General features: G+C 38.4%; 2 protein-coding genes across 6 annotated transcripts; one reads left to right on the top strand and one right to left on the bottom strand.

The window, feature by feature from the left end:
• The first annotated feature begins 1,033 nt into the window (after positions 1 to 1,033).
• Positions 1,034 to 1,784, top strand: LOC122090150. Its single transcript, XM_042659999.1, has 3 exons — positions 1,034 to 1,194; positions 1,289 to 1,393; positions 1,470 to 1,784. The coding sequence occupies exons 1-3, from the start codon at positions 1,062 to 1,064 to the stop codon at positions 1,682 to 1,684; spliced, it is 453 nt and encodes a 150-aa protein (XP_042515933.1). The 5' UTR covers positions 1,034 to 1,061; the 3' UTR covers positions 1,685 to 1,784.
• A 1,568-nt stretch (positions 1,785 to 3,352) lies between these two features.
• On the bottom strand, positions 3,353 to 14,412 carry LOC122088172 (G patch domain and ankyrin repeat-containing protein 1 homolog). Of its 5 annotated transcripts, XR_006143007.1 has the most exons (6): positions 14,280 to 14,412; positions 14,093 to 14,146; positions 5,973 to 6,095; positions 4,904 to 5,102; positions 4,477 to 4,554; positions 3,353 to 3,597 (listed from the first exon to the last, which is right to left on the bottom strand). XR_006143007.1 is itself a non-coding variant. In XM_042657349.1 (4 exons), the coding sequence occupies exons 1-4, from the start codon at positions 14,337 to 14,339 to the stop codon at positions 4,968 to 4,970; spliced, it is 372 nt and encodes a 123-aa protein (XP_042513283.1). In that variant the 5' UTR covers positions 14,340 to 14,412; the 3' UTR covers positions 4,760 to 4,967. The 5 variants fall into 5 exon arrangements, 1 of the variants encoding a protein (XP_042513283.1); XR_006143005.1 differs by lacking the exon at positions 4,477 to 4,554; XR_006143006.1 differs by lacking the exon at positions 3,353 to 3,597 and having other exon boundaries at positions 4,336 to 4,554.
• Between the last annotated feature and the right edge of the window lie 462 nt (positions 14,413 to 14,874).

Genomic DNA, 14,874 nt, shown 5'->3' with positions numbered 1-14,874 from the left:
GGACTCTTTATCCTTAAATAGAGCTTTGTACAATGGTTGAGATAAGGATGAATCGGGAGGACAGCAATGTGTACAGTTTGTATCTCTCCAAATACGGCTATCACAAGTAAGTGTCTGATTCTCTACTATATTGGGAGGATTCCCTTCAATATGGAGAAGATTGGGTGCACTGGTTTGATTTCTTTCTCCATGAATCATACCAACATGATTCCCTACTATATTGAGGGAGATCCCTTCAATATTGGGAAGATTTGGTGCAACGGCTTGATCTCGTTCTCCATGAATCACGCCAACAATAACTATAATGTCTTCTACGAACTAATTGTAACCGGTACTAGATCTGAAGAAGATCCAAGGAAATTGGACTCAGGGTCCAAAAACCATTAGATATAATAGAAGTAACAAAGACTATCCAATGGGACGAAAGTAGATGTCACTCTTTTCTCCATATGTTTTGTTTGTTGAGCTGTTAGCATTGTTATTAGGAATTTCTTTGGCTTTGCCCATCCCTTAGATTGGATGGTCCTACAATGACATGTAAAATAGTTTTTTGCTGAATTCTTCTAGCCTTTGTGTAATTCATGTATGATATTTAAATAAAACTATTTTTTATCTTAAAATTTTTGTGGGATAAGTCACCGAAACCCAATGACATGTGCATAATCTTCCAATTAGAATCCTTACCCACTAAAAGAGGTTCCTCAAATTAAACTATGGAAGAATATCTATGCATGTTCTTACATTTAACCACGATATTTTATCCTTCAAGCATTAATAATAAAAGAAAAAGAAATAATAATAATAAAAAAAACACTCCTATAGATTTTCTCCTCCAAGCATTATTTAATAAACGAATGTAATAAAAATCTTCCTTATTTGATTTGAAGTTTTTCTCTACACAACGACAACAATAACAATATTCAAAATTTATCTTAACTTAAAGGGTCAGCTTCATAGAGATTCCAAGCAAGAATGAGTACAAGGATCCATACAAAAAGATTGACAGATTATGGTTAATTATAATAAATGCTGATTAATCCATTTCACAACCCCTCATATTGATGCCATCTTTATACAAGCGAAGAGGAGCAAAGACCACTTACAGTTCCATCATTACAGAAAATCGAAGAAAAGACATGGCTAAAGTTTCACTCATGTCCACCACCTTAGTCATTCTCTTGGTTTTTGTTTCTGGTTCGTTCTCTCTCCCTCTGTCTCTCTCTCACTCTCTCTCTCTCTCTACTATACGCCATGTAATTAAATTAACATAGTTGTTGCTGCTTTTTAGGTCTGCCATTCTTGACAATTCAGCAGCAATGTGGCTCTGCTGCCGATTGTCAAAACATGGTCGGAGGGTGCCAACAACCATCATGCTGTGATGGACAGTGCGAATGTGCTCTCTCTCTCTCTCTCTCTAGATCTTATTTATACGCCATGTAAGTAACACAGTTGTTGTTTCTACTTTGTAGGTCCACCATTCTCGACGTCACAACACCAAGAACATTGTAGGTCTCGCGCTGATTGTCTAGGAGAGTGCCCAGGAGGAGGAGATCCAGCATGCTGTGATTATGAGTGCGACTGTCTCATTAGGCCTGCAAATGTACAATCTTTAGATGAAGCAAGATGGATTGCATCAACAAAAAGTGCATCTGCGGTTGTGAAAACTAAGAAAATAGTGACCTGATCATCTCCAATGTTTTCGTAATAAGCCATTCCATCCTTTTGTTTTTGGGAAGGAATGAATCAATTGAATAATAAATTTTGCAGTTGGACCTCTGTTTAAACGTTCACTATACAATTGTTTCTAGATTTTTTTTTTTTTTTATTGAAATGGGGTGGACGGTAGTATTGGAAAGATATCCTCACATAGTTAATATTAACCATAGATCTAATGATAGAATAATGCTAGCCATCCATTGATTTTAAATGTATTCACCATGCCAAGACAAGAGAAGACTGAACCAGTGATGGCAAGATGATGATGAAGAAGAGGAAGAATCTTGCAAAAAGAAGATTGCGTCTTCAACAAGGTGGAAAGGAATATTGGAGACTCTCTAGGCCAAATCCATTTACTTGTCAGTTACGAACTTCTAGGCTCCAACGGCCACTAAAGAAAAGTTAGGGAGCAAAAGCAAATGTCGTTTGTTTGGTAGTTTCAAATTTTTATAGTTGCAAAAATAAATTTCATTTTCTTATCAGTTACAAAAGTATGTCATTTTCTTATCAGTTACAAAAGTAAATGGCATTTATTTTCTCAATTATTTTCTATTTGCTCCATGTCAGAATTGTGACAGTTTTAAAGTGATCACTTGGAAAGTTGGGACCAAAAGTAAATTCCAAAAGCTTGGCAGTAGTACTGTGAAGAACGGGATGGACGGTAGTGCTGTGAAGATATCCTCAATAGTTCAATATTAACCATAGACCTAATAGTACAATAATCTTAGTCGTCCATTGATTTTACGTGTATTCACTATGCCAAGACAAGAGAAGACTAAACCCTTGATGGCGAGATGATGATGAAGAGGAAGAATCTTGAGAAAAAGAAGACAGTAACATCTTCACTGTTCATAAGGTGGAAAGGAAGACTGAAGACTCTCCAGGCCAAATACTTTGCTTGTCAGTTACAAACTTCCAGCCTCCAACGGCTAGTAAGGAAAAGTTGGGACTTGGGACCAAAAGTAAATGCCTTTTGCATGGTGGATAGGATTCCTCTCCATAGAGCCCTTGGACCATAGAATGATCTCACAACTAAGGTGACCTCGAAATGTGTGCCCGAGTCCTCCCACCCGTGGGATCACTCTATGGTCTATGGGACCTATGGAGAGAATCCAAATCCTTGGCTTGGCAGTTACAAAGCTCATACAATTACAAAAGTAAATGTCATTTTTTTATCAGTTTCAAAAGTAAATGGCATTTTTTTTCTCCATCATTTTTTATTTGCTCTATATCAGAATTATTACAAATTTCAAATGACCAATATGGAAAGTTGGAACTACAAAAGTAAAAGCCATATGCTTGGCAATTACAAAAGTAAATGTTTTTTACTTTTCAGTTATAAAAAGTAAATGCCACATGCTTGGCATATACAAGCTTCTATAGTTACAAAAGTAAATGCCACTCTTTTCTCCATATGTTTTGTTTGTTGCTTTGTCAACATTATCACTAGGAATTTCTATGGTTTTGCCCATCCCTTAGATTGGATGGCCCTATCAATGACATGTAAAATAATTTGATGGAATGCAACTCCTCAGCTTCTCATCTTGTATAATTCATATATTTTATTTGAATAGAACTATTTTCTACCTAAAAAATTGGTAGGATAAGTCACCGAGACCCAATAACTTATGTATAATCTAACAAAAATAGAATTCTTATCCATTGAAAGAGGTTCCCCAAATTAAACTATGGAAGAATGGCTATGCATGTTCTTACATTTGGGCTCGACATTTTCTTCTTCAAGCATTAATAATAAAAGAAAACAATAAAAAATTTCATGAACTGACTTCAAGTCTTTCTCCATAAAAATAATAAATCTGGATCCTCTCCATTGCAATTAACCATCCAGCCCATCTCACACCCCCTCATATTGATGCTATCCTGATACAAGCGAAGAGGAGCAAAGACCAGTTACAGTTCCATCATTAAAGAAAATCGAAGAAAAGACATGGTCAAAGTTTCACCTCTCTCTCTCTCTCTCTCTCTCTCTCATATAGGAAGAACCTAGTAACCCCCACCCTTGTTTGCTTAAGCATAAACAGTCTCCGAAAACTGCCTAATTAGAGACATTAGACCAAGGTTCTCCCCTTGGACAACCAACCAAACCTCAATGGCTCCCCAGGGAGTTCGACAATTCTATTTTCTGAATTATAATTTTAAGAATCTTATATCACTTGATATTTATCAGTCCTTTACACTTGACCATATTTTAGTTCAGATCTGACAATTGGATGATTAAATATTTTAACTCTTCTGTTAGTTAACACTTCTGTCCTTGTTCTGAAACACTATGTATTCAACATTTCAACCCTTGTATTAAGTCTTCACTGATAGTCTATATATTATTGATCAAAGGTTGCTTAATAAAAAATGTGAAAAAATCAGTCATACTCAAAATCAAAAGTAGTACACTTTCGAAATTTTCTGTGTATCAATTGTAAACATACATACTCTGTTGATCTTTGAAGATACACACACAATGTATTCTATAATGCTTATAAGGTCTAAGTAGTAGCTTATAGGCTGCATTTTATATAGTTATATTGATTATCCAACATCACAAAATTAAAGAAGCTACTAGATCTCTATTTCAAACTTAAGTAATTTAGTCTTGTGAGATGCAAGTAATTTTCTCATATTTATTTAACTTTTACGTTTCAATACAACCAAGGAATCTCAGCCCAATGGGAACCAGAAAAGTAAAGTCCTTAAGCATCTACCTCACCAAAAATCAGAAAATAAATAGAAATTCTGACTTACATTCCCAGCAAGATTTAGTCATCCTGTGTCACAGGCTCACAGCTATGCACAATTTGGATACACTGTATATGCCAGTCCCTGTACATGTTGTCCACATACAGTGAAACAATGGGAAAAACCATCTAAATGGGTACTTTTACATACAGAAGGGATATAAATGCACTAAATCCCAATTTATCTACAAATCTAAGCCTACACCTTTCTTCCACTTGCATGCCAAGAGAAGAGCTCAGTCATGCCCATATCAGGTCGAGTTCAATCATGTTGAAGAGAAAAAGAAATATGAAGCAGTGACCAAGTCAATCCACAAAAAATTAAATCATCTCTTCTTTTACGAGGCTGTAGAGGCAAAAGAATGTCACATACCAGAACAAAAGAGATGACTAGGGAATAAAAATACAAATTATTATAAGGAAAGCTCAAATACCTGTACAAAATCTATAATGACAAGGAACCAACTGCATTACAGAGAAATGACAGGACTTCATTCTTCAAACATTATCTGGCCAGAACTCCCTGAAGAAGGCCCTCTCAAATTCCTTCTCTTGTAAGCATTTTTCTTCTTCCAACATCTTTCTCAACCTCTTGGAGGCTGTTTTTGTTTTCTTTCTAGATTGTGAATTTTCCTGATGTATACAACAATGGAATTGATAGGCACAAAATGCTATTTAATACAATGTGAAGGCAGAAAATGTTAATATAATAAATACAATGTGAATGCAACAATAAATGTGAGTATAAAATTCAAATAAAAGTAAGGAAAAATTAACCAACGTATAACAGAATAACATTAAATGCGGCTCATACTTGAGCAGAACGAACTATAATGGACAAAGCACTAAGGAACAAAATGAAACAATACTCAGTCATTTCTAATCCAAAGTCTCACACATATTCATAGACACCCCTTCCAGACATCTTTTTTCTGAATTGATTTATTCATTTACCAATCATCAAAAAGATGGCATATACTCGTGTAAGAATCAGGCCAGCCCCTTGCTAACAAACATGCTGCCAAATATTCTAGAATCCAAGATAGACATAAGGCCTACAAGAATGGATATCTTTCTGGTTAAGACACCTTCCCCGCACCCCCACCCCCAAAGAAAGAGAACAAGAATAAGAATGGATCTGTTATCATTATGAACATATCGGTGCATAAACTGAAGAATGAAGATCCAAAACACAAGAAAATTTCCAACCAAAGCCAAAATTTTAAAGCAGTATCATAATCAAAGAAGAATGCATCATGATGATAAACCTACTTGATTTATAAATTGTACATTTTTTTTTTTTTGGGGGGGTGGGGGGTGGGGGGGTAGGGGGAGAAGGGGAGAATCAACTTGAATAGTGATTGTAAACCAGCATTTTTTGTAGAGATTGATAACCAAATTATCCTAAGCATTTGGGTTGAACAGAGATGAAAATCAGTAAATACAATTTCTTGCACTAAGTTCAAACGTTAAACTTAGGAAATTGAGACCAATTAAACTCACATTATCACTTTTCTTTGCAGATGGATGATCTTCAGGGAGTAGTGATGTTTTCTTCTTTGGTTTCTCAGCACCCAGACCACGTTTGTTCTTCTTTACATTTGCTTGCAGTGGCTCCAACATACCCTGTTTGCACCCAAAAAAAAAAATGCTGCTCAGTGCTAAAACCATCCACATAATACAGTTGTGCCAAAGGCTTCAGTGCCGGACACACTGACAATATGACAACCGAGCTACTAATATTATAAAGCATGCGCAAAGATCCATTCCAATCTTAGCTGCTAAATAAGTACAAGATGACATCTAAATTCCATGACGACATGGCGAAGATTGGAAAAGGGAAGATCTGCTCATGGTGGGAAAGAAGAGAATAAGGGAGAAGAGAGGGGAGAGGAAATCGATGGGGAAGGAGGGGAGAGAGGATAGAGACAAAACCAACCAAATAGTATTCCATTCATTCAAATTGTGGTGATGGCTAATAAGCCTTACATATTTAAAAAACTGTATTTGCACTTAATCGTGATTTTTTCTGGAATTAAATAATAAAGAAAAAAACTTAAACTACAAAGGAAAACCTCCTCCCATCGACAGCCTAATTGGAGGAGTTAGAATTAACTAGGACACCCAATAATAAATAAAAAGATAACCCAAACTGACAAGGAAATTGATCCTAATCAACCAGCGGCTTATGAGATATGTTGATATGGTTCCTAATTTGTTTAGTCCCACGAGCTGCTTTTAAGGAGAGACTAGAAATCTCTATGCGCAAAGCAGTAGCTAAAACCCCCTTGGGCACCACGAGTTGTCTAATAAGATTCCAAGATCTAGGAACCCTTGGAATCGAAATCCCCAAATAACTCCACTTTCTGGTTCCTTAAATAAACCATAACTGAACTCTATGACTCATAGATGAACTACAAACTGGTCCAATCTTGGTCCAACCCAACCCTTCCAACCAACACAATTTTGGTATTGCATTACTAAATCTATGATGGCGATATGATGTTCTTCACTTATTTGTGTTTCCATTGGCTGGTTTGAAACTGTTTCAAATCCTTCTTTCACTCCTAACAATTAGCATTGATGAGTTCTAATACCAAGTAAAAAAACATAATTCTTGATGTGCTAGAGTTTTGACTTTCTCTGTCTTGGAAAGCATAACGTACTCAACATACTTACCAAGGAAGCTAGAACTAATGTATGGCTAGATAGAAAAACTACCCCACCCTAGTAGGATCTTCAAAAAATACACAAATGGTTAATAACTGTAGGTTCTTCTACGGGTCTTGGAACAACCTTATAACCCCACAAGTAATACTCCTAAATAGTCCCTGAATTTACTATCAGACCCCACAACAGTACCAATAATACCACACAAAATACATAGTAAAACCGACTAGGAATACCCTAGCCAAAGGTCACAGAATAGGGCAAAAACTGAGAAAATTATCCAACACAGTCTCGGGTAATGAGTAGATATAGGAACAGAGAATACCATCAGTTATTGAACGCAATAATATCCACGAAGACTCAGAAAATCAACCTGATGCCATCAATTAATGATGAATAAAGCTGAATGTTGGGCAGTGAAGAAACAATATATAAACAATGTAGCTGAAATGAGGATGCTGAGATGGATGAGTGGTAAAACCTCAAAAGATAAAATAAGGAATGAACATATTAGAGCTAATCTAGAAGTGGCCCCAATACATGATAAGTTGTAAGAACGTCACTTGAGGTGGCAAGGACATGTGCAACGGAGGACTTAGAGAAAACCAGTATGGAGGGGGGGAACTTTGATTCGAATTGAATGAGCTAAAAGAGCCTGGGATAGGCCTAAAATGACTCTATGAGAAGTGGTGGGGAAAGACATGCATAGCTTAGGACTAGTAACAAGTATGGCTCTGAATAGAGCTAATTGGAGAAAAAGGATCATGCAATCGATAGAATGGATTGAGTGAAGTTTTTATGAGTTCCATATGCTGTTAGATGACTGGATTTCTATTTTTCTCTGTTCAACTCCAGAAACATTTCTCCTTTTAGGTGTGATCTTACAGACATCCTTCTTCCTTCTTCCTCTTTTTTCGATTTGTTATTCCTCCTGTATTTCTCTCCTTTATTGTTGGATTCCTTGCATTTACTGGCTCTTCCCTGTTGGGCAATGTTATTGAAGCTGAGAAGAAAATCTGCAGACCCATCATATCAGTCTCATTTGCCCTAAGATTTTTGGCTTAGTTGCCCTACCTTAAGCGACCCAAACCCTAAGTCCTTGCCTCCTAAGTCCGCTGCTTCTATAAGATAAGAGCCTGCAACCACGGCACACTCTGAACTTCTGCCAGGTTCTATTTCAGAAATTTTTTTAATTAATTTTCGGATTGCTTATTCGAGCGATTGTTGGTTGGGATTCAAAGGGCTGTGGGTTAGCAACCCAAATCTGGAATTTCGTGTAATTTGGCTGTGGTTTGATCTCTTGATCGAACTGAAGAGGTCTAGCTCTGTCACGGCTTGCTGCTGTCAAAAAGGAGAAAAAATTCTTCTTTAATTACATTCGTGGACAGGAAATTCTGGTATTTATTTAAAAGGACAACTTTCCTGAGTTCTGTTACATTTCACCCCAAATCAAGTTCTGAATTTCCAGATTGGCTCTTCGAATTAATTACTGTTTGATCCAGATTCTGTTTCCCTCACCCAAAAAGGGTCCATATAGTTCTGAAAATTATAAAATTGCTACTGTTCACTTTACTTGAGGTTTTATCACCTATGTGGGCCCATAACGACCTAATTAGGGCTTTAAAACCCTAAGTCACATCATGTTGTAATAATGGGTTTTAGAATAAGTGTCAGTTGCCAAACGGACCCTAAGGGATTTAATGGTCTTTGTAATTCTCTAGAACTTTCTCTCCGTTATTATAAATAAAGAGGACTGGTGTCATATTTGAAACAAGTCACTACCCCATCCACCATGGTATCAGAGCAATAGGATCCAAAACCCTAAGAGCTCTCCTTCTTCTCAATCTCCTTCTCTCTTTCTCTCTTTCTCTCTTTCTCTCTTTCTCATTTTCCCTCTCCCAACGCATCCCTCCATCTGTGCCTCCCTCCATCTCTATTCATCTGCTTCTCTCTCTAGGTGGGAGCTCCTTAAACCACCAAGACAGTCACTAGCCTGCGTCCATCCTCTCCCCTGGGCTCTTAGAGTCTCTTCCACAATGATCTAACAGACCAAAATCCTTTTCTATTGATTTTTTTAGGGTCTTTTTCCCCTTGAAAATGACTTTTTCTTTTCCACGGTGCTTTTTCCCAGCTTGATGCTCTAATCGTCTTGAAGTTTGTTCTGGTTGGTGCTCCTTATCCTTGTAGTAGTATGTACTAGCCACTTTCCCATTTCAAATCTCTGTTCCAGAGCTATCCCCAAAATCGATCTCTCAGGCTTTTCACATTTTATTGATTTTTTATTTTTTAGCCTTTTCTGGTTTTTTGGTGCTTTCTCTATCTCTGGCGAGTGTCTCTTCTATTTGCATAGCCCCTTTGAGGCATCCATGTCTACTAGTTTTTCTCCTTCTAGTGGCGAAGACACCGCAACTCTACGTACCGTCCCGCCTTGTGCTATCAAGCTTTATGGCACAAACTACCTTATGTGGTCTCGATCTATTTGCATCTCCATCAAGTCTAGTGGCTACTACGGGGTACCTTACTGGCACAATGAAGCATCCAACTGCAGGCCCTGATATTGACAAGTGGGAGTGTGCCAACTCTTTGGTTATGGCCTTCCTCATCAACTCCATGCAGCCACATCTGTCTCGTGGATATCTCCTCTTCGACACTGCTGTGCATGGGAAAAAATGCCCAGGTCTTCAAACTACGCCCTCAAGTTCGTAACTTAAGGTAGGGAACGCTTACATTGGCAAAGTTTTATTATGAGTTGCGTACACTATGGACTGAGCTAGACTTTTATGAGGAGTCTGTGTCTACCACTCCCGCTGATGTCACCAACTTTTATAAACGAGATGACAATATCAGAATCTATAACTTCCTAGCAAGACTGAAGGTGGAGTTTGATCAACTGCAGTCCCAGGTTTTGAGCCGTGCTCCCTTTCCTACCATGGATCAAGCCTATGTTGTGATCCAACTTGAGGACATGAGTCATTCCACTATGCTTTCACAGACTACTGCCACTCCCACTAAGAGATCTGCACTTGCTTCTGGTACTCAGCCTTTCAGTGTAACCCCACGGTCTGGTGGGCCCTCTCCCAGAGTTCCAGTGAAGTGTGATTACTGTGGGAAGAAGCATCACACCAAGGAGCATTACTGGAAGCTTCATGGACGTCCTGCTAACGCATCTAGCAAAGGGCGAGGGAACCGTGCTGGTATCCTAGACAAGCCAACCATAATGAGGATCCAGATTCTGACTCTGAGCATCACAGCTATCTCGCTATCTTCTAATGAACTTATTGGCCTCCGGTGCCTTCTGACACATCCGGACTCTCCTATACCTGCCACTACGAGCTCTGCTCACCCCACCCCTTCTGGGTCAGGTATTTGCTTTTGTTGACACACTATATTTGTTTTTTCTACTCCTTAGATTATAGACTCCAGGGCTTCCAATCATATGACAGGATGCTTGTCTCTTTTCTCTCAGTACACTACATGTCCTCGTAATGGTAAGGTAGTTGGCTAACGGAATAAATTCCACTATTTTGGGAAAGGAATCTGTTAATTGTACCCCTTCTTTATCCCTTTCCACTATATTGCATGTTCCCTCCTTTCCTACTAACCTTTTGTCCATTAGTAGCCTTACTTCCAGCCTTAATTACAAAGTCACATTTTTCCCCTGTGATTCTATTTTTCAGTGATTGGCTCTGGTAAGGTGTGTGGTGGTCTGTATCTGCTTGATGATGGCTCGGCGTTAGTCTCTGGTCAGGCCCTTCAGACATCTTCTATGTCCCGCTCATCTCTGAGTTACTACAATGGCATCATCGAGAAGGACAACCTCTATTGGGAATATTAGCTATGTTTTTTTTCCTTCTTTTAAGCATTGTACTTTTAGTTAGTTTTTTTGTGAGGAATGTTTATTAGCCAAACAAACTCGAATCATGTATAATGTTTCTAGAAATAAAAGTGCCACTCATTTTTCTTTGATACATTTTGATACTTGGGGTCCATCCCACTATGTGTCTGTCAATGGTTATCGATGGTTTGTCTCTTTTATTAACTGTCATTCTCGGACTACTCAGGCATACATGATGCGAACCAAGGGTGAGACCTTCCATTGCTTTAAGCAGTTTCACCAAATAGTTCAGACTCAGTTTGGTGCTACCATTAAGATCCTTCGCAATGACAATGGTCGTGAATAATTCGAAGGGTTCTTTCAGGCCTACCTCTGCCAATGGGATGATTCATCAAATTAGTTGTTGATACTCCGACTCAAAATGGTGTTGTTGAGCGGAAGAATTGCCACCTCAGTGAGATAGTCCGCTCTCTTATGTTTGAAATGCATGTTCCTCCTCAATATTGGAGTGACGCGGTTCTCATTGCCACCTTTATGTTCAACCGAATGCCTTCTCAGGTTCTCACCTTCCGCTCTCCTCTGGATCTTCTCCAGAATTCTGTTACCTTTCTTGTTCCTCTCAAGGTAATCGGTGGTGTTTGTTATGCTCAAGATCATCATCCTCATGGGAGATTTTTTTATCCTCAAGGTAACCGGTGTATTTTCCTGGGTTATGCCCCTACTCAAAAAGGCTATTGATGCTTTCATCCACCAACTCGACGTTGGTTTGTGATAATAGATGTGCTCTTTCATGAATCTGTATCTTACTATCTCGCAACACCTCTTCAGGGGAGTATCCTTCCATTGTGGAAGATGTGCCGCCTCTTGAACTCACCTATGTCAGCTGGTGTTCTGTTTCAGGGGGAGATTGACACTCCTACTTCAGCGCCACAATCAGAGATGTGTGTTTATAATCATAGAGAGCAGAATCAGGCCACTACTCTTCCAGTACCTACCCTAACACATCAGTTGTCTCCTCTCAAGCTTGATCTCGTCTCCTTGCACGCAGGTAATTTTCTTTCCCCTTTTGTTGATCCTCCTCTTGAGTTACCTATTGCTATTGTAAGGTCTTGCACTTTACATCCCATTGCTAAAAATGTTTCCTATGACTCACTTTTGACATCCTACTATAATTTTGTGTTTTCTCTATCCTTAGTCTATTCCCCATACCTAGCAGGAAGCGAGTGCACACTCAAAATGGCAGGCAACTATGGTTGAGGATATGCAGGATCTAAAGGATCTTCACACATATATTCCCTTTACCTTATTTCATATCATTGAAACACGGTTTTTCTTGTGATTGAAAGCCTAATCCACATCAAAATTGGTATCATAGACATAGCCCATGTTAGGAGTTCTAACAATTTAAAGCAGACAGATTTTTGGTTGAAGATTAACAGATAAGCGATAGGATAATCTCATCTATGCTATCCTGCATTGGTAGAAGAATTGGAAGTTTCCATGCCAAAGATGAGACTGGTAACAGAATGAAACTGAATGTAAAGTTCAGACCCAGTGGCTCAATACATATCTAATACTGACAACAGTACTCTACAACTGCACAAGAGGCAGCCAATAATCAGACTACAGGATTGATCAATGCGTAGTTAAGATCCACACCATTTTTTTATGGAAGCAGTATAGAGCATATTTAAGTATGCAAGATACAAAGGAGCTCATTATTGTGAAGAAGCAGGTCACATAACAAAGAATATACAAGTAAAAGTAACCCAAGGTAAACATGAAGCATAAGTATCTTTTATTGGCTTATGGTACTATTGATGGAAGAACATCTCCATCAGTTTTAATAATTTAATCTTTTCAAAAGATCAAATTACAATCTATTTTAAACATGTATAGTACTGTAGACCAGTCAGTTTGCGATCATCTACTTTACCATTCCTTTATTCCCCTTTCAAATTAGCACTGGCACCACCATTATTGCGTCTTATCCAGTCACCATTATTGATGTCTCACCAAAATCTGAACGCTGCTACAAAATTGAAAAATCGAAACCAATTTTAGAAAAGTTTACAGAACTAAACCTGAATCATATCTGTTGGACAAGCTTTGTCTTCAGATCTACAACCTAGCTCAGGTCCTGCCTGGATGTACTCTATTATATACTTCCAGTAGGGCCTAAGCAGGTTTTCCATTTGACCTCTCAACTCTATTAATACTTCTAGTAGGGCCTGAGCAGGTTTTCCAGTTAACCTATCACCAACGCTTTGCCAAATTGAATTTTATTGGACATGTGAAGTTATCGAGGTTGAGAGAAGAGAAATGCATCCTTAGGAACTGCCTCCAATCTCTGCATATGAAGAGACGAGTCCAGCTCCTAATGCCAACACCAACTTCTGTCCTAAAGGATAACAACCCAATACTAGGGCAGATCCTAAAGGAAAAGTATCTACTGGGGGAGGCAACAAGATAGACTTTTTACAAGCAACAAATACAGAGATATTACATGTGCTAGGGTTGGACAAAACTAGGGCACAAACATATGGTACATGCTAGGGTAGGCATAACTAGGGTTCAGTGTTGTCAAAAAAGGTAAAGGGATACGTGGTTGAAGTTTCAAGTCAACGGAAACTGAGTATGATATAAGTGACATTTGAACTTCTAAATATTAACTAATCCTACAACTTAATCATTTGATACCATTCCATCTCTGGTGATGATAGAGAAGATCACAGGAAGGAAAATAACAAAATAACAGAGTACCTGCTCCTTGTCTTTTCGGGCTGAACCACGCTTAGACACTAATCTATAACTAAACATGCAGACTCAAACTTGTACAAGTTTGTGAGAGAGGTGAAATCAATTCGTCAACACACCCATTAAAAATAGTGAGAGATCTCCTCATCCACGATATTCATCGCCTATATGCACAAAGGCAAAGCCATCAAATCCCCCACCCCCCAAAAAAAAAAAATATATATATATATATATATATATTGAAGAAATTCACCATTACAAAGACAATAAAAAAACAACGGGAATTACAGAGACAAAGTAAATGAATAAATCATTAGTAGGAGAAAAATAGAATTCTAAAGATAAAATTCAAAATACGAACCTGCTCTGCAACACCAAGACCAGTTCCTTCTTTCCATCCACACTTCTTCAAAAGCTGCAAAATCCAGAAGATTCAGAACAATTGGGAAAAGAAAAGTCACCCTCCGCCCTCCTCACCGTCAAAGATTTAAAAAAGAAACTTTGTAAGCAAAAAACCCTAAACAAACGGAGCAGATACGGTTTCTTACCTGAAACCCTATGTTGGAAGAGCCGATGGCTGTTGAACTCGAACCCAACTCCTCCCCCATGCTTCCGCAAGTTACAGACTAATCGTTCTTCTCCTTCAGAAAAGACTCGCAGCCTCGCAGCAGGATGAACCATATCGTCTTTTAAAACCCGGTCCATGGTTACTGGTCCCTTTGGTTCGTTTGCTTTGATTCCGAGTTATGCAGCTGGTTATAAATGTTTGAAAGAACCGGTTTCCCTGACGGTTCAGATTTTCCCAATGCAAGGAAATGCAAGATTCAATCAGATAGAAGTGTGGACCAATGATGCTACTCTTTGCTTTTAGTTGACCCAAGGGAACTAGAAATAATGATTGTGGGAGTGTTTCGATTCGTCAACAAGAATCATAATAAATGGGCCTGGCTTCATGGTTCCGATAGCAGCAAAGCAACACTAGTAAGAGGAAAAATGGCAATAAAAGATAATAAAAGAATAGTAAGAATTAAAAGTAATAAAAAGAGGTAAAACACAAAAGTCAAAGCACTATCTCGGAACATCCCCCTAAAAGAGGTCGGTCATTCAGGTCTTCGTCCTTCAAACAGCTCTATATGCAGTTGT

This window comes from Macadamia integrifolia, chromosome 9 (genome assembly GCF_013358625.1).
Source record: "Macadamia integrifolia cultivar HAES 741 chromosome 9, SCU_Mint_v3, whole genome shotgun sequence".
Classification (NCBI taxonomy): Eukaryota; Viridiplantae; Streptophyta; class Magnoliopsida; order Proteales; family Proteaceae; genus Macadamia; species Macadamia integrifolia.
The sequence above is the reverse complement of the archived record's forward strand: the minus strand, read 5'-3'. Positions and strand labels throughout refer to the sequence as shown.

Coding starts and splice junctions, on each gene's coding strand:
- LOC122090150 (XM_042659999.1), top strand. CDS start 1,062: ATGCCATCTTTATACAAGCGAAGAGGAGCAAAGACCACTTACAGTTCC. Junction 1,195..1,288: donor TCTCTTGGTTTTTGTTTCTG/GTTCGTTCTCTC, acceptor GCTGCTTTTTAG/GTCTGCCATTCTTGACAATT. Junction 1,394..1,469: donor CTGTGATGGACAGTGCGAAT/GTGCTCTCTCTC, acceptor TCTACTTTGTAG/GTCCACCATTCTCGACGTCA.
- LOC122088172 (XM_042657349.1), bottom strand. CDS start 14,339: ATGGGGGAGGAGTTGGGTTCGAGTTCAACAGCCATCGGCTCTTCCAAC. Junction 6,096..14,092: donor GTCTTGGTGTTGCAGAGCAG/GTTCGTATTTTG, acceptor GGGTGCAAACAG/GGTATGTTGGAGCCACTGCA. Junction 5,103..5,972: donor CTGCAAAGAAAAGTGATAAT/GTGAGTTTAATT, acceptor TGTATACATCAG/GAAAATTCACAATCTAGAAA.